This window comes from Heteronotia binoei, chromosome 17, assembly GCF_032191835.1.
Source record: "Heteronotia binoei isolate CCM8104 ecotype False Entrance Well chromosome 17, APGP_CSIRO_Hbin_v1, whole genome shotgun sequence".
NCBI classification, from domain to species: domain Eukaryota; kingdom Metazoa; phylum Chordata; class Lepidosauria; order Squamata; family Gekkonidae; genus Heteronotia; species Heteronotia binoei.
In genome coordinates this window covers 1,521,446-1,540,192 of record NC_083239.1, presented here as the reverse complement: position 1 = coordinate 1,540,192, position 18,747 = coordinate 1,521,446, and the positions used below count along the sequence as shown (strand labels likewise).

Below are 18,747 nucleotides of genomic sequence, written 5' to 3'. Positions count from 1 at the left end.
GGCCTGAGTACTTTCTATGAGCTGCATCTAGTTCACCAGCTCTCATTTCTGTGTCTCAGTTCATCACACTATGCTAACTCATGGTTTTAACCCTGTGGTGCTACTATTGCGGGGGGGGGGGGGGGGGTTTACAACTTTTTATTTTTAATTCTAAAGTACATAATAAAAAATTCAGAACAAAGTTATATTTAATACATGTTAAACTACTCCTAGTTGTGATATGTAATATAACATTTATGTCAAAATATTCAGGGAGGAAAATATTTTATCAGTGTGAATAAGCTACACGTTGCTTTTAAGGATTAACTGAATAATGCAAACCAACCTCAACACGTCATAAATGCGGGCCTTGAATTCAGCAGGAGCTCACAGGAGTGCAGCTCCTGAACCTTTATAAGGGTTTTCCCCTCCTCCACCCCACCCCACTCACCTCTCTTGTCCACTGAATAGTAGGAGTAGGTGCAGCTGCATAACAATCCCTGGATTAGGAGAACGGGCAGCCAGCCAGCCACCAGGAGCTTTGCCACACCTCCAGCAGCCCTCATTAATCACTGGAGAAACCCACATCACCCTTTCTCCACTTGTTATGTGATTTTGGGCAGTGGGTGAGCAAGATTCTTTCAGTTAATTGTAATCCTTTTACCGTTGCAGCTCAAAGCTCAGACCTTCAGGTATTATCCATCTATACCTCATTTCATTGTCATGAAATACAGATCCATTACCCAAGATGGTCGAGATGTTCTTAATTAGTTGACTTGTATTTGGCCACACAGTCTCACTATTGCTGCTCAGAAGGGGGTTCTCAGCCATTACTGGAGACGTATGAACTTCAGCTTGTGTTGATGACTCAAGGTTCTCCTTGAGATCCAATTTGCCTTCTATGGTGGAAATTAAATCAGTCTTCTCTTCAGGTTTCACTTGTTGGAAGGGTGAGTGGTTTACTCCTGTTTTCCTTTGGTCTACCTCCATAGAAATGAGAGGAGTTTGATAAAGCTGAACCATTCTCAAGAGTGTTGGGGATCATGAGCAGGTTAGATACTTGTTGCGTGTGATCACTTTTTCTTTTCAAAAGTTTGTCCCTCAACACTTTGAGTTTAGTTTAGTGATTGCAAGTTGTTCCGTAGATGGGAGGGCTGTGAAAGAGTTAATTAGATCCTGTTCTATGGAGTTCTCAAAGTTACCAAAGCTTTTGATACCGTTAGCAGGAACGGCCTGTGGCAAATCTTGGAACGTTTAGGATGTCCCCCAAGGTTCCTCAGTATGGTCATCCAGCTACATGAAGACCAGCGAGGCCAAGTCAGACACTGCAACGATCTCTTGGAGCCCTTCCCAATAGGCACAGGTGTAAAGGAAGGCTACGTTCTCGCGCCAACTCTCTTTACGATCTTCTTTAGCATGATGCTTCAAAGAGCCGCAGTAGATTTAGATGATGACGATGGTGTCTACATCCGCTATCGTACCGATGGCAGCCTGTTCAACCTGAGGCGACTAAAGGCCCACTCCAAGACAATGGAAAAACTTATCCGAGAGCTGCTGTTTGCTGATGATGCTGCACTTGTCTCCCACTCGATATCAGCTCTGCAGCATATGACGTCCTGCTTTGCAGAGGCTGCCAAGCTATTCGGCCTAGAAGTTAGTCTGAAGAAGACAGAAGTTCTCCACCAGCCTGCACCCCAGGAAGATTATCACCCTCCTTGCATCACTGTGGGTGAATCAGTTTTGAAGACAGTCCAGCAGTTCAGCTACCTGGGGTGCATCATCTTCTCAGACACCAAGATCGACAAGGAGATTGACAATAGACTGGCAAAGGCAAACCGTGCATTTGGCCGACTGCATAAAAGAGTGTGGAGCAACAAGCATCTGAAAAAAGGCACCAAGATCAATGTTTACAAAGCGGTTGTGATGACAACCCTCATCTACGGCTCCAAATTGTGGGTTTTTTACCTTCATCACCTGCGACTCCTTGAGCGCTTTCATCAGCGCTGCCTTCGCACCATCCTCAACATCCACTGGAGTGACTTTGTGACCAACACTGAAGTCCTCAAGCGGGCGGAGGTTACAAGCATCGAGGCATTGTTGTTGAAGACGCAGCTGCACTGGGCAGGGCAGGGCACACCGCCTTCCCAAGATTGCCCTGTATGGCGAACTTTCCACCATCGAAATAGAGGGGCACCAAAGAAGAGGTACAAGGACTCCTTGAAGAAATCCCTTGGCACCTGTCGCATCAACCATCACCAGTGGTCTGACCTAGCCTCAGATCGCAAAGCATGGAGGCACACCATCCATCAGGCTGTCTCTTCCTTTGAGAACGCACACATAGCTGGTCTTGAGGACAAAAGGAGATTGAGGAAGAATCGCACTGCTACAGCACCAACCCCAAATCAGACTTTTCCCTGCAGCCACTGTGGCCGGACCTGCCTGTCCCGCATTGGTCTTGTCAGCCACCAGCGAGCCTGCAGCAGACGTGAACTACTGCACCTTTCTTAAATCTTCGTTCGCGAAGTCAAGCCGAGAGAGAGATGGAGTTCTCAAGAAGGAGATGCTCTGAAGCTGGGTTCAGGTAGAAAGGTGAATCAGGACCCTGAGTCAAGCCACTCTGGTCTCCAGCTTTCGTCATTCCTGCCTTGAAACTGATGTCCTCTGTCAAAGAGCCCTCTTTTTGCCAGTGGGGTAGCAGGGGATTTATAAGAGAACTGACAAAGACCCTAGCTGGAAAAATCCCCTTGGTGTGAAAGAAGTCTTTCTGAGACTGCAGCAGACTGGGGATCCTAAAACTGCTGAAAGTGAGCAAGATTCTTTGAGCCTGATTTGGGCTGGTAAGAGGTTCCGCCATAATTAAGTCAACTGATGGTAATTTCCCCCTTAGAAGGGCTTTTAGATGGTAAGCAGCCCATCGAATTGAGTTCCATAAGAACTTCTGTCCTTTGTAAGGGCAGACAGTTAAACACACTTTGGAAAGTTGCAGCTTTAATTTTAATTGGGCTCCCTCCTCACACTGCTGCTGTACCAAACAGTTTAAAAAAAGAGAGCAAACCTCACCCCATCATGCAACCTGTGAGCGCCAATGCAGGTTGTACCCTCGTTTACTCTAATGGGCCTCTTGGACAAGACATGCTGGCCTTGTACATCTCCATCTCCATTTCTACACAGACTTCTGCACATCCAGACCGGTAATATTGCCTCTGTAACAATCCCTCGAAGTCTCTATTCTTCCCTCCTAATTTCCCTAATCTCTTGATTGTGTGTATTTTTGAATGCTTCAAGTGTGATTGTAATCCCACATATTTTTCTAAGTAAATATTTTAAACTATTTTAAATCTGGAGTCTTCTTTCTGAAACTGGACCTTGATATATATCTGGTGAGATACCGCTGCAAAATAGCTCTACCTACAATCTGCCTCTGCTAATTCCCCCCCAATAAAAAGAGGAGACCCTAGCAAGTCTGGTAACGCTACCACTAGGATCTTCAGAAACTGGATAAGTAGATGGCAACATGGCAAATGAAATTTAATGTTTGTAAGTGTAAGGTGCTGCACACCGGGACGAAAAGAATCCCAACTTGCTGAGACTGAGATGGGAAAAGATCTTGGGATCGTACTGGGTAGCTCAATGAAAGCATCAACTCAGCATGCTGCAGCACTGAAAAAGGCAATCTCTAGGTTAGCAAAAGGATTGAGAATAAAATGGACAATACTGCAATGCCCCTGTATTGACCTATGGTGTGGCCTCATTTGGAATACTGTGTGCAGTTCTGGTCACTGTATTTCCAAAAGGACACTGCAGAGTAGTAAAAAAAAAGTACAGAGCAGGGCAACCGGATGATTAGGGGGTTGGAGCACCTTTCCTTATAGGAAAGGCTGATGAAACGGGGACCGATTTCCCACTCACCTTGTTTTGGTCTCGTTGCTCCTTTCCCCTGAGGGGCTGCTGCCGGATTCCACACAAGCTGCCCCAGGCCGGCGAGTTGCCCCACCCCTTTTCAAGTCCCCTCCGCGGCAGACAGAAATTGGTTTTCAGAGGATCCTGCCTGCTGTGAAAGGAACTTGAAGAGAGGCGGAGCAACTCGCTGGTCCAGGGCAGTTTGTGCGAAATCCAGCAGCAGCCCCGCAGAGAGGAGGAGAGTGAGAGCAGCGTAAGTTTAGTGGGAAATCAGTCTGAGACTTTTCAGTTTAGAAAAGAGACAACTAAGGGCGGGACATGATAGAAGCTTATAAAATTATGCACAGGGTGGAGAGAGCTGACAAGGAGAAATTTTACTTCCTTTCTCAAAATACTATAATTCAAGCGCCTCCAATGAAGCTGATGTGCAGTAGTTTTAGGACAGATAAAAGGAAATACTTCTTTACACAGAGGGTGATTAAAATGTGGAATTTGCTGCCAGAGGATCTAACGATGGCCACAAGAATAAACAGCTTTAAAAGGGGATTAGACAGATTCATGGAGGACAGGTCTATCACTAGCCATGGTGACTGAAGGGAACCTTCATGTTCAGAGGAACTAAACCTCTGAATCCCAGAGCCAGGAGGAGGCAAAATCGGGAGAAGGTCTCAGATTCTATTCCCTGTTGTTGGCTCTCCAGAGGAACTGTTTGGCCACTGTGTGAGACAGGATGCTAGACTAAATGGACCACTGGTCTGATCCAGTGGGGATCTTCTTATGTTCTTACACAGCAGAGTTTCCCAGAGCACAGTATGAAAACCAGAGTCTTTGGGGAAAAATACAAGGGTATGGAGTGGCAAAGAATAAAGTCTTACCTTGTTTTACCTGTGGGATCTACATATGTTGTTTGTTCAAGTTTCACCCACTTTCTCTCTGTAATAATCTAAAAATGAGAATCATCAATTAAATGAGTGAAAAATTAGCATCACGCTTTTGAACAACAACTATGAATACATCAGCAGTACTTTAATTTGTATGGAAAACTGAAGCCAAGCACAACAATTTCTCTTTGGACTATCTGTAGATGAAGAAGGATAATTATTTTCTCCTTGCAAAGGTGATAGGTTTTCATAATTTTCACAATACGAAATGAGTTAAAAAGTACCCACCCTGAACACTGAAAGACACGTTTTAAGTTCAAAGTTAAGAGAGCCAGCTACATTTTGTTACTCACCCTTGGGAAAAAGTCAAATACCCTCCTTAAGAAACTTTGCAAGACTGAACATACGAGAGCATTTATCTTCCTTTTTAAAAGCTACAACACTGAGAATGAAAATGTAGAATATTAGTACTAGGGCACTACTTCTGAACTGCTTTTCATGGACAGTGCTATAATTTTGTTGATCAGTGAGTCAACATAGCGAAAAGTCGATGAACTTTGTGGAGCCAGACTTTGTGGAGCCTTCTGCTGTAATCCACTTAACTCTGCACAAAGTTTGTTATTGATGGTCAGAAGGCCTTCTGTAAAAGCATGAGGGCAAAGTTGGGGATCTGAAGTGGGATGGGGATACTGCAGGAAAATGCTGCTCCTTCTTCTGAAGACTTAAGTGGCATTAAGTCTTTAGAACTGTGCAGCTGGATACATGCCACTGTTTTATCCTTATAATGGTGAAAAACGCATTATTTGTAATGTGAAACGAATATGGATTTGCTCTAGATGAATCAACTTAATTATGTTACATTCCTTCTTTCCAACAAAATAAAGTGTGAACGTAGGTATGAACACAGATTTAAGATTCAGTTTGCCGTTGAGGGCTTGCTGGAGTCTAGTTATTGGCTAATTCCACAACTGAAGCTCTCGTGTCTGAGGTTTGGTCATACATTTCCAATTCATATAGAATTATTTTATCCTACCTCTCTGCAAAACCAGCCTGAGGTGACTTACAAAATTAATCATAATGAGACCACGAAAAATTAAAAAAGTTGCTAATTTCAAAACTTAACTGGAGCATAAAAACATAAATCATTGAGCAGCTTAAAATTAATTTAACAGTTTTTTAAACAATATTTTGTTTTATTGATTTTTATATAGAGACAACAGTAATAACAGAAATATAAAAATACAATCCAAATATAGTCAAATCTGCAAGTTAGGACATTAACTGCACAGACAATTACACCAGGTGTAATAAAATATAACATACGATGAAACAATGACATATAATTAGGACAATGTATTAAACGAAATTTTTAAAAAAGGATAAGATCTTACCCATATTATCGTTGAGGGATTGAAAAACAGAGTCAGTACAAACAAATTCTAAAAAGGGTACCCTAATGGTATAGAATTTAGAAACGTAGTGAGGGTTTTGAATACAGTAGATATGATTGGTGAGTCTTTTCATGACGAAAAAATCCCAAATAACTATGAACCAGTTAGGAGGGTTTGGAGACTTCAAGGTGTGAGCTATAGTTACCTTGGCAGCAGCGAAAAAGAGAAAAATTAAGTCCTTTCGCAGGAAGGAATACTGTCATCAGGCCAGTGGAATAATAAGATAGTTTCAGAAGTGAAGGGGACAGTGTAGCCAGACATCTTACAAATAAAGTACACTACTTCCTTCCAGAAATTATGTCTAGTAAGGCATTCTCACCAGCAGTGGAAATAGGACCAAGGGGATCTGCAGAGCTTTCAGCATGAGGGAGGGAAATCACGATGTATACAGGAAAGTTGTATAGAAGTTGTGTACCAACAGCTAGTACTCTGAAGGAGAGAATATGTTTATACACTTGGATTTGTAAGGGCTAGCATTCCATATGGATTCCCAGGTATCAGAAGATAGATTAAGTCGAAGGTCTTTGTGCCATTTGGCTTGGCATGGTAATGAGCGATTATAATTCAAAGAGAGAAATATTGAATATTGCATGTATTTGCTTTTGAGCAAAGATTCCAAGGGAGTAAGAGGCCTAGCTAAATTGTTAGAAAGTGTCAATGAATTAATGAGATGTTTGACCTGCAGATATTCAACCATGGAACAACAATGTTAGAATTTTGTTGAAGATTATTTCTATCTTGTATAGATCCTTGGTGAGTGATGTCAAAAAATTTTGTCTTGTGAAGTAGTCTCCAGGACATAAAAGAGTTGACATTCCAGAGAGAAACAAGGGCTGTCCTAGGAAGCAGGGCATTGGTGAGATAGCAGGAGCAAGCAAATCTTTCATTTTGTCCCAAATGGAGAAAGAGCATCTGACCTTCCAGAGAACAGTCAGGGTTCATTTCCCTTAGGACTGACTGATTTGATCTTCTTGCAGTTTAAGGGACTAAGGCACAAGGAAAGCTGTTGAACGGCTATAAGCGAGTCATACTACTTTCCAGGAGTCAGCACAAGAAGAGTGTTTTACAGTGGCTTTTTTCAGTTTAATAAATTCCTCAGGCAACACAATGAGATTCAAGGAGATCTGCTCCGCTGTCGATGTCCGCGGCTTATAGCAAGGAGTCGTTGTGATGCACCAGAATATTGGAGGTTTCTGACCCCGATAGCAAATGTTATTGGTAATGAGGTGTTCTGTAACAAACTTGAATTCCTGGTGTTTTTGAAGAGCCACAGGAGAGAGATCTGGGAACACAAAAACTTGGCAGAGTTGAAAGTGAGGAAGCCTTTGGTTTTAGCTTCTTGCAGTATGCAGTTTTTAAAGCGAGGATGTTGAAATTTAATTATATCGCAGGGGAATCAAAAGTGCTTAGATGGAGGTCCTAGGCGATACACTTGGAGGATAACAGGAGCAATACCTTCTTCCAATTTCAAAATGTCAACCAGCCATGTTGAGAGAAAGGTGGAGAGGTCAGAGGACCCTTCAGCTGATTCATCAAACCCGCGAAGCTTCAGGTTATTTTGACGGAGTCGGTTTTCCATGTCCATCAGGTGAGTTAAAATAAGATCCTGCTCAGTTTGCAAAGCTTTATTTTCTTCCTGTAGAGTTAGGCCCAGTTGATAAGCTGTCTCAGTGGTATCAGCTATATCCTTTTGATGATGATTTGTTTATTCACAGCCTAAGCCAGCATTTAAAACAGTAAAATCATACATAAAAAGGCATAAAATACTGCTGTAAAACTACAAATATAACGGAACATGGCAGTTACAGCAAACTGATTGGCAAAGGTGTTTAGCCATTTCCTGAATGAATTATTAGAGTTTTCCTTATTCTTGTGGCAAGCCAGACAAATTTTGCTAATTTGTATGCAACCTCAGGGTTCTTATCGTCAAAAAGATTCTTAAGGAGTTGCGATTTTTGACTACTGGTAAAAGACTACTGGCCTTGGAAAATGGAAGTACTTCTTGATGATCATTATAAACCTCACAGTTAAATATGACATGGACTAAAGATTCGATACCATCATTGCAGCAGGGACATAATCGTTCTTGGAACAGTATTTTTTTTTTATATCTCCGCCACCACTGAAGGGAGAACGTCCCACCTCATAAGAATAAACGTTTTCCTATATTCATTATTTGTTAAGCGGTATAGATAGGGCATTGAGGTCACCCTGTTGATTGGTTCTTTCAGAGCTCGCCATTTGGTTGTGTTATTAAGGTCATTTTGTCTGACAACGTCCAATATTCTCTGCTTCACTATCTCCCTAGCTTTATCATGAGAACTGGGATATTGTTTTGAAAGGCCGTAATAATGAATACTGTCCTCTATGGCCCTAATCCATCTTGGGACCAAAGTATTTTGCAGAATTAAACTGATCAAGCCCTTAGGAAAAAACATAAGTTTCAACTAGAACTGGATAGCCAAAATCCAAAGCCTCACGCTTCTACTGTAATCATGCCAGTTTCTATCCTAATTAATGCATTCGGAATGCCCTTGGTTATCTGGAAAACTGTTCTTAAAAATTCTGACTGAACACGCTCCACTTTTTTGTAACTTGTTGTGCTGTTGTTTGGGCACCGAATGTTAGCTGGCAGAAGGATTTAGCCTTAAACAATCTAAGGGCTGCAATTACGCATTTACCCCCTTTGCCCCAGTAGAATTTTTGGATAGCCCCAGCACTCCTTTTGGCATTTGAGGTAATCATGTTTATATTGGTGGTTCTTCTTCCATTCACTCGAAACATGGCCCCCAGGTACTTAAAACATGAAACTTGTTCAATGGGAATAGAATTCAAGTACCAATGGTGTGATTTGGGTGTCCTTTTGCCAAAGGCCATTACTTCGATGTTGTAATTTACCTCTAGATTGTTTTCCAGGCAATATAATAATAATAATAATAATAATAATAATAATAATAATAATAATAATAATAATAATAATAATAATAATAATAATAATAATAATAATAACAACAACTTTTTATTTGTATCCCGCCCTCCCCGCACAAGCAGGCTCAGGGAGGCTCACAACATAGGAATGCAATACAATATAGTAAAATCATAAAACAATAAAATTGATATACAATTACAATAAAATTAACATTGAGTTGGTTCCAGAGTAGTGGGGCCGCAACGGAGAAGGCCCGATCCCGGGTGGTCTTTAATCTGGCCTCCCTTGGCCCAGGGATATTCAGCTGGTGCTTACCAGCTGACCTCAGTGCTCTCTGGGGCTCATATGGGGAGAGACGGTCCCTCAGGTAGACAGGCCCTCGGCCATATAGGGCTTTAAAGGTCATGACCAGCACCTTGTAACGAACTCGGTAGACCACTGGCAGCCAGTGCAGTTCGCGCAGCCCTGGCCGTATGTGCTCCCATCTTGGGAGCCCCAATAACAGCCTAGCCGACGCGTTCTGCACCAGCTGCAACCGCCGAGTTCTGCACAAGGGCAGCCCCATGTAGAGGGGGTTGCAGTAATCCAGTCTGGAGGTGACCGTAGCATGAATCACCGTTGCCAGGTCCCGGCGCTCCAGGAAGGGGGCCAGCTGCTTTGCCCGCCGAAGATGAAAAAACGCGGACTTAGCAGTGGCCGCTATCTGTGCCTCCATAGATAGTGAAGGCTCCAGAAGAACCCCCAAGCTCCTGACTCTGTGGGCCGCTTTCAGTGGCACACCGTCAAGAGCTGGTAAGGGAATTTCCCCTCCCGGGGCACCGCGACCCAAACAAAGGACCTCCGTCTTTGCCGGATTCAACTTCAGCCCACTCAGCCTGAGCCAGCCAGCCACGGCCTGCAATGCAAGGTCCAGGTTTTCTGGGACGCAGTCGGGCCGGCCATCCATTAGTAGATAGAGCTGGTTGTCATCTGCATATTGATGGCACCCAAGCCCAAACCCCCGGGCAATCTGGGCAAGGGGGCGCATATAGATGTTAAACAACATCGGAGAGAGAACCGCCCCTTGTGGCACTCCACATACTAGTGAGTGCCTCCAGGACAGCTCTCCCCCAATTGCCACCCTTTGTCCCCGACCATCAAGGAAGGAGGAGAGCCACTGTAAGGCCAGCCCCCTAATCCCTGCGTCAGCGAGCCGGCAGGTCAGTAACCGATGGTCGACCGTGTCGAACGCAGCCGACAGGTCTAACAACATCAGCACCGCCACGCCGCCTCGGTCCAGATGCCGCTGGAGGTCATCCACTAAGGCGACCAGCACTGTCTCCGTCCCATGGCCTGGACGGAAGCTGGACTGGCAGGGGTCTAAGGCAGAAGTGTCATCCAAAAAGCTCTGTAACTGTAGCGCCACTGCCCTCTCAATAACTTTACCTAAAAATGGTAAGTTCGAGACCGGTCGGTAGTTCGCCAATTCGGCCAGGTCTGCTGTACTTTTTTTGAGGAGGGGGCGGACCATGGCTTCTTTCAATGCTGTTGGAAATTGCCCTTCCAAGAGGGATCTATTTATGATATCCCGTATAGGATATCTAAGTTCCCTCTGGCAAGATTTAATTAGCCAGGAGGGACATGGGTCAAGATCGCAAGTTGTAGGGCGCACAGTAGAGAGAATTCCGTCGACTTCTCCTAGGCTGAGTGTGTCGAAGTGGTCCAAGGCAAGACCAGAGGACAGGCACGGAGCCTCAGGTTCTTGTACTGCATCTAATGTGGCAGGAAAGTCCTGGCGGAGCGACGAGATTTTATCTGCAAAGAATTTCACGAAAGCCTCACAGCCTATTTCCAATTCCCTCATATTTGGTCTGCCGTGAGGCAGAGTGGTCAAATTCTCAACTATCTTAAATAATTGTGCTGGGCGCGAATTTGCAGATGCAATCCTAGTCGCAAAGTAGTCTTTCTTTGCGGCTTTGACTGCCATCTCATAAGACTTCATAAACGTTCTATAGGATGTTCTCGTCGCTTCGTCACGAGTATGCCGCCACCGCCTCTCTAGTCATCTGAGTCCCTGTTTCAGCTGGCGTAACTCCGAGGTATACCACGGAGCCAGCCTATTACGGGGGCGCAGAGGGCGCCGGGGAGCGATTTCGTTGATAGCCCCAGATAGCCTGTCATTCCAGGCCTCTACTAGGTCATCAAGGGAATCGCTAGGGGGCCAGGGATCCCGCAGGGCCATTTGGAACCGCTCAGGGTCCATCAGGCTCCGCGGGCGAGCCAAAATAGGCTCGCCGCCCATACAGGGTCGGGGCGGCGCACTCATACGAGCCTTGAGGGCCAGGTGATCCGACCATGGTACCGCTTCTACAGCGATATCGTCCACCAAAATCCCGGACGCAAAGTTCAGGTCTAATATGTGGCCGGCCTGATGCGTGGGAGTGGTAACAAATTGGGAGAGTCCCAGTGTCGCCATGGAAGACACTAGGTCCAACGTCCGATTTGAGGCCATGTCATCCGCATGGACATTGAAGTCACCCAAGACCATGAGCCTTGGGAACTCCAATGCCCACCCTGCCACGGCCTCCATCAGAGCTGGTAAGGCGCTGGCCGGTGCGTTAGGCGGACGGTACACCAGCCAAATCGCCAACCCCTCCCCCACATCCCATGCCAGACCGGCGCATTCCAGACCATCGATCGTTGGGGCCGGGAGGGCCCTGAAGGAGTAACCCTCCTGTATGAATAGTGCCACCCCTCCCCCCTGCCCATTTGTCCGTGATTGGTGGAAGACCGAGTAGCCCAGGGGTGCCATCTGGAAGAGAGCCACCGTCTCTCCATCATGCACCCAGGTCTCGGTCACGCAAGCCAGGTCCATATCCTGTTCAAGCAGGAAATCCCTGAGGATCGAGGTCTTATTATTTATGGACCTGGCGTTACATAACACCAATGACGGAGATGGGCTTTCCCTTTTAGCCCCACTGCCTGCTACCGTCGGGATGGGACGCAGGCCGGAAGGGGGCCGAGCACTGTTTTGTCTCCGCCTCCTTCCCATATAATTCCGTCTGCTCCCACCGTCATATCTTCCCCTCCCCATGAGCACTGGGATCCCCAGGCCAGACATCCCCACTTATACCCAGTCCTTCACTAATACCAAGTTGGCTTCCTGCCCAGTTATGTTACCAGAGTTTAACAACTTAGCCTCCTCACCCTCTTCTATCTCTATCCCAAAATTGCCCTGTCCTCTATTAATTTAATCCATAGTTATTTAAATTTAAGCCCCAACCCAGATCTCCTTAATTGATTAGCTAATTTTTTTTTGTCGATAGCACATTAATAAATACCCCCTAATTCCCACCCCTCAATTTAATCTGCTAATAATTATATAAATAAATACCTCTTAATGCTAACCAATTAATAATATCATTAATTAAATAACTAAAAACAACTCTATCTCTTAGTTTTCGGCAATATGAATCCTTTATCAAAACAGAGTGGGAGTCAAAGCTGCCAATTTGGGTAGTGATCCTACTGTCTTAAAGTGCTAGTGCTCGCAAGTTCGTGGCCAAGGTTTCTTAAAGTGCTAATGCTTGCAAGTTTATGGCAAGTCTGTTGTCCAAGGGCCCAATTTACTCCAACGGCTCAGGGGACCCAGGGGAAGCTGAAACCTCCTCTGTGTCCTCTCGAGCAGTCCGAGTTGAGCCCTTGCGAGTCCTGGGCGGAGGGGTTCTAGTTCCCCTGTCGCTGCCTTAGGGTGGTCCTCTGTGCCTGGCTCACCAGGTCCCCACGTCCCAGTTGCCCCGTATAGGGCCTCCTGATCACGAGACATCCGGTTGTCGGTCTCAGTTTCACTCCAGCAACCTCACTTCGGCAGCGGCCACAGCCACATCGTCTCCACCACCTCCGTTGGCTCAGTCTGCAGCTCTGTTCGCAGCTCCGTTTACAGCCTTGCCAATATTGAGTGAAAGCTTTCAAGGCTCTTCTGAGGCCTAAGGGAGTCCTTGAAAGTATATCCTTTTGAGAGGCTTTAAGGTCAGCGATTTGAGAGGTGATTGGTTTGAGCTGGCGAGCCATTTCCTCTGCTAGGAGTGATCAAAGGTCTGATTTTAAGGGCTGTAAGGTCCTTTTTGCAAAGAGGAGCGTTTTTGGAATCTGCATCTGTTTCATTTGGCGCCATTTTGTCTCCGTTAGATGAGCAATTTAGGCATTTTCCAGACTGCCCTAGCATTCCATTTTCATTTCCCTATGTTGCTGGGGTTTTCCCTTACGTCTAGACAACTTTGTTAACATCCCTGTGTGCCCCAGGTTTTCCCTATTCTTTCCTAATTTTTTTTTTAATTTGCATGCCGGCGTTTCAGCATTGAAGGGTACCTGTGCTGAAACAAAAGTTCAGCCCCATTGCAAGATCTGACACCAGCAGCCAATCGCTGCCTTCCTTACCATTCCTTCATTCATACTCAAGAGGAGATTCTAGCATGCCCCTGGGCACCATTTTCAAAAACATTTTGCAGTGCATGTGGCTAGATTGAAAACATGCAGTCGAAGGAAACACACTGTTGTGAGCTGTGTACCTGAAACAAGTCAGGTGAAGGAATTCAAACATTTTGGGAGAAGACAATGAAAGAAAATGCTGAAATGTGGGAAAAGAGACAACCAACATGAGACATACACACCAGGTATGACTCTCGGTTGTGTTGTGGCGGGTGGGGGATATACTCATAAGTGGATTTCTCCGCCCCCTTGAGGCTGCTGAAGCATCGCAGTGCATCAGCATATGCACAAAAAAAACAAAAAGGGGGGGGGGAGCTGAAAACCAATTCACAATGTGAATGTGAACAGATGGAACACTGACGGGGAAGCAATGAAGAAAACACGTAAGGGTGTAGTGCAGTCATCGGAACTGCCACAACACCAATGAATACTTGGAAAGTGGCTGAAGTCTGGAAAATGTCTAAGGATAGGTCTATCAGCTATTAGACATGGCGACTAAAGGAAACCTGCAAATTTAGAGACACTAAAATTTTTGAATACCAGTGCCAGTCAGACCCATAGCTACAGTGGGGCATCTCAGGCCCTGATTTATGACTCAAGGCCCCCCAACTTACCACCCTGCCCAGGCCCCCCCCCCAAACTTCAAATGTCTTATTTTATTCATCACACTCATTGTTGCCACTGGCAAGCTTCAAGCCACCCTCTCCCGCCAGCTGACGGCTGTTCTCTGTCAACAAGGCACGCCCTGCTGTGTCTCAGCAGGCGGGGGCACACAGATGGACCCCAGGATGCTGAAGTGAGTATGTCTCCCTTGAGTGCCCAGGGGCAGATTTGAGTGGAGCTTTCCCCCCTCTCCTGTGCACATAGCCTCCGGGGGCCAGCAGACTGGCACAGGAACTCATGGGAACGATCAGCTTCTGTGGCGGCAAGCCCTGGCCGGTCACCCACTCAAAGCAGCCACCTCCCATCCGCAATCTGGAGTGGGAGACCTCCTCTGTTGCCTGCCAGGGCTGTTGCTGTGAGCAGTAGGCAACACAGCCAAGCTGAGGACAGCCTGGCAGAGGCGCCAAGAATGTGGGCAGGAGGGAGGGAGGTTTTCAGCTGCCCTAGCACTTTCCTCAGTGCCCACCCCCAGACATTTCCTGGCTATGGGCCTGGCGAAGGAGACACCAGGAAGGCCTGTGCCTCTATACCCTGCAAAGGCCCTGCAGAGTAACTCTCTGGCCACTGCGTGAGACAGAATGCTGGATTAGATGGACCACTGGTCTGATCCAGCCAGACTCTTCTTAGGTTCTTATGATGGACTAACGACGGGGACAATGGAAGAAGGCCCAAGTCTGATAACAAAATGCCGGACTTGTAAATGCTGTAGCTTCAAGCGCTAGCCCATTGCAGTTAAACACTGTTTAGGATAAGTACAGAGCAAAGGATGAGAAACTCCATGTTTTCAACTTTTCTTTGTACCTTTGCTGACTCTGATGCTTGCACAGACTTCTTGTACTCTCTTCGTTTTTGTTTATTAAACTTTCTTATATTTTCAATGCTCGAACCTGATCTCTATAATAACGCCACACCTATTTGCTCTTGCTTTCTGAAGTGCAGTGCTGGGAAGGGGCAGTGGCTAAGCTCATACCTTTAAAGCCCTATATGGCCTAGGACCTGCCTACCTTAGGGACCGTCTCTCCCCACACGTTCCCCAGATAGTACTACGCTCGGGTTCACAAAACCTGCTGGTAATCCCCGGGCCAAAGGAGGCCCGTCTAAAATCCACCAGGGATCGGGCCTTCTCAACAGCGGCACCTCATTGGTGGAACCAGCTGCCGGAGGAGGTGCTGGCCCTGCGGGACCTAGGGCAGTTCTGCAGGGCCTGTAAGACAGCCCTCTTCCGGCAGGCCTATAACACCTAACTGATAATGAGAACATCCCTGGATGGAACAAAATGCTTTTATAGACCGCTGGTTTTATTTTATCTTGTTTTATTGATTATGGTTTTAATTGTATTTGTAAACGTTTTAAATTGAATTGTATGAACCATTATGTTGTGAGCCGCCCTGAGACACTTCGGTGAGAAGGGCGGGATATAAGTCCATTAAATAAATAAATAAAATAAATACTTGCCACACAATAGTTCATACTCGCAAAAGGTCCCCCCTGAACAAGCCAGGAGTAACAAAGCAGACATAGAAATCAGCCAAATCCTCTAAACGGCAACATGATTTTAGAGTGCTAAATGTGCAGCTCATCTAGCAGGAGATGCTCTCAAGAGTTTGCTGACGGCAGTGGTTACTTCCAATTTTGGTTTTGATACCCCACAAAAGAAGTAAGAGAAAGGGCAGCATCGCTGAGCAGAGACTTGGGATCACCACAGCGTTTTCCAACCTCCTGAGAATGGCCTGCGCGCGGTTCCTTCACGTGGACCATCTCTATTTTTCATGACAGAAAATACAAACAATGACAATTTGCAGAGGCCAAGAGCACCCATTAAAGAGCTGGGTATGAGAGTCAACAGATCCACAGATGATCAAAAAGTTCCTACACAAAGCAGCAGACTCTCACAAATGAGGGAAAGTCCCATCTCGATCCACATCACTGCTTCTAAAGAAAAATAGGAATCTTATGCAAGAGCTGCTTGATGTAGTAGGGGGATATCAGAACACAGGCTGTAGTCAGACCTGTTACAATTAACAGTCACTCAACGCACAGCAGCCAAGAAGGTCTGAGCGCCTGCTCCGGCTGCAACGCCACTGAGGATGTTCTCCGCAGCTGAGAACGAAACGTCTGGAAGGAAAACTTTCTCCAGTAGAACACGGCACTTGATCCCGAAAGATTCTACAAACCCTAATGATGTTACCAGCTGTGAAAACCTGAAATCTTTGAGAAATGTGACTGCTGGCTTCTAGGACTCTCTTAATATAATTGAAATATCTTCAGGGCTGAGGACTTGGTTACCATCAATCACACATAAGAACATGTCCCTTCCACCAACTTCACAGGGACACAGCAACACTCAGCTGTGTCTGATCATGACCAAGGGAGAGAATGCCTCTTTAACAGAACCTCTTTAGTGCAGATTCTTTTTCAGTTCCAACAAGTCTCATAGTCCCTTTCTGTTTCTCAAAAAAAATAAACAAACAACTAAAAAAGAATAACTCTCACTAAACCAATATAATGGCTCTTATTGTGATAAAAAGTAAGCCTAGCAAGATCTATGGATAAATTTAAAAGGGTCCTATTAATGCATGGAAATTATTTCATATTGTCACAAGTGGGAAATACCGTTGTTTGTGAGAATAAATATATATATTGTATTGTACAGTCCAACAAGCACACAAAAGAATGTGGCATTGAAACAATATGCCAAAAAAAAACCCTCAATGCCTACCTCCTCTTTAAGAATGGATTCCTGGGTGGATTTCGGAGCCTGAGTGGATGCTTCTTTTTCCATTTTCAGGGCTGTTAGTCTGTCACCTCCAGCACAAAGTCCAACCTACTACAAACCAGAGTCAAAATTTGCTTTGAGGGTCAAGTCAGACCATTCATCGTTTGTTTATTCTAAATGAATAAATCACCCCCGCAACAAACATTAACTCAAAGTGTGTCCCCAAGTTCAAGCACAGAGTGCACTAGTTAATCGGACACTGGATGATCTTTGGCCAGTTGTATTTTACCAGATGTTGCTTTCAGAATATATTCTGCCTTCATCTCAAAAGAACGCTTGATTAAAAGGATAGTGCACAGAACACAAATGAGATCAGAAGAGAATCAGGGTCCAAATGCAGAAGTAGAATCAGTCGCAATATTTGCAGTGCAATGATTTAGCATAAGAGGATATGGTTCATAATTTTATTTGTTACTTCATACTTTTAATTAATTAAAAAAGTTCCTTTTCACTTGAAAGGAGAATGGAAAGCTTTTAGAACAAGGACTTCTAGAACATATTCATAGAAGACATTTTATAAGAAACCTGCCACCTTGATACCAGAGCTATAGACATCCATAAGCAAACCTTTATATTTCAGTAAAATTAAGTGGGGGCTCCAGGAGAATTGATACCAGAGCTATAGACACCAGATGTCTATACCAGAGACATCCATAAGCAAACCATAAGACATCCATAAGCAAACCTTTATAGTTCAGTAAAATTAAGTGGGGGCTCCAGGAGAATTGATACCAGAGCTATAGACACCAGATGTCTATATCAGAGCTATAGACATCCATAAGCAAACCTTTATATTTCAGTAAAATTAAGTGGGGGCTCCAGGAGAATTGATACCAGAGCTAAAGACACCAGATGTCTATACCAGAGACATCCATAAGCAAACCATAAGACATCCATAAGCAAACCTTTATATTTCAGTAAAATTAAGTGGGGGCTCCAGGAGAATTGATACCAGAGCTAAAGACACCAGATGTCTATACCAGAGCTATAGACATCCATAAGCAAACCTTTATATTTCAGTGAAATTAAGTGGGGGCTCCAGGAGAATTCTAGCCCAAAGGCTCTACCCAGCATAACAAACTGTATTTATTGATTCTGCCCCACCCACCCTGACAAAGCCGGCCAAAGGCAGGTTACAGAGTAAAAACACAATATATCATTAAAACATAAGAACATAAAAGATAAACATTTCTCAGCACAAAACAATACGCATAACAATGTAGAACAAGATGGTGACAGCTCCCTGAGTCTGCTCATCAATATTCTAGATCTAATTCAGCTCAATCTGTATTGTTCATGAGCAGTTAAAGAACAGGTCTGAGCTAACCGCAGCAGGAAGGGACGATCTCTCGTGCCCATGGCCTTAACTAAAAGCCTGGAAGACAAGCTCTGTCTTACAGGCCCTGCAGAACTGTAATAAGTCCTGCAGGTGTCAAGGGCTTTGTCATGTGTTTGCTGAGGCTGTAGCCTTCCCTCTTTTCTGTAACTCTGATGGAAATGTTGTGGGAGGCTGAGTGGGGTTGTTTTTGCCTGCTTGCTTTCTCTTTTGCCTGTAACACTCGGCCCTGGGAGGGAGACTCGTGTACGGACTTCAAGGACATGATGTCTCCTAACAGAGACTGTCTCAGTACCTGCTAGAATGCAACGAGGGGCTGGTGAGAAACTGTTAGCGTTGCTTTGCGCAGGCTTCTTTATATAAAT

The 18,747-nt window shown here is 45.0% G+C and overlaps 1 protein-coding gene across 1 annotated transcript in view; it reads right to left on the bottom strand.

Moving 5' to 3' along the window:
* NUDT5 (nudix hydrolase 5) overlaps positions 1-17,151 on the bottom strand; it is a 33,327-nt gene extending 16,176 nt beyond the window's left edge. The window contains exons 1-2 of the mRNA XM_060257867.1: positions 16,990-17,151; positions 4,755-4,822 (exon numbers count right to left, since the gene is read on the bottom strand). Coding sequence (XP_060113850.1) covers positions 4,755-4,822; positions 16,990-17,052 — 131 coding nt within the window. The 5' untranslated portion in view covers positions 17,053-17,151. The remainder of the gene's footprint in view (positions 1-4,754; positions 4,823-16,989) is intronic.
* Between the last annotated feature and the right edge of the window lie 1,596 nt (positions 17,152-18,747).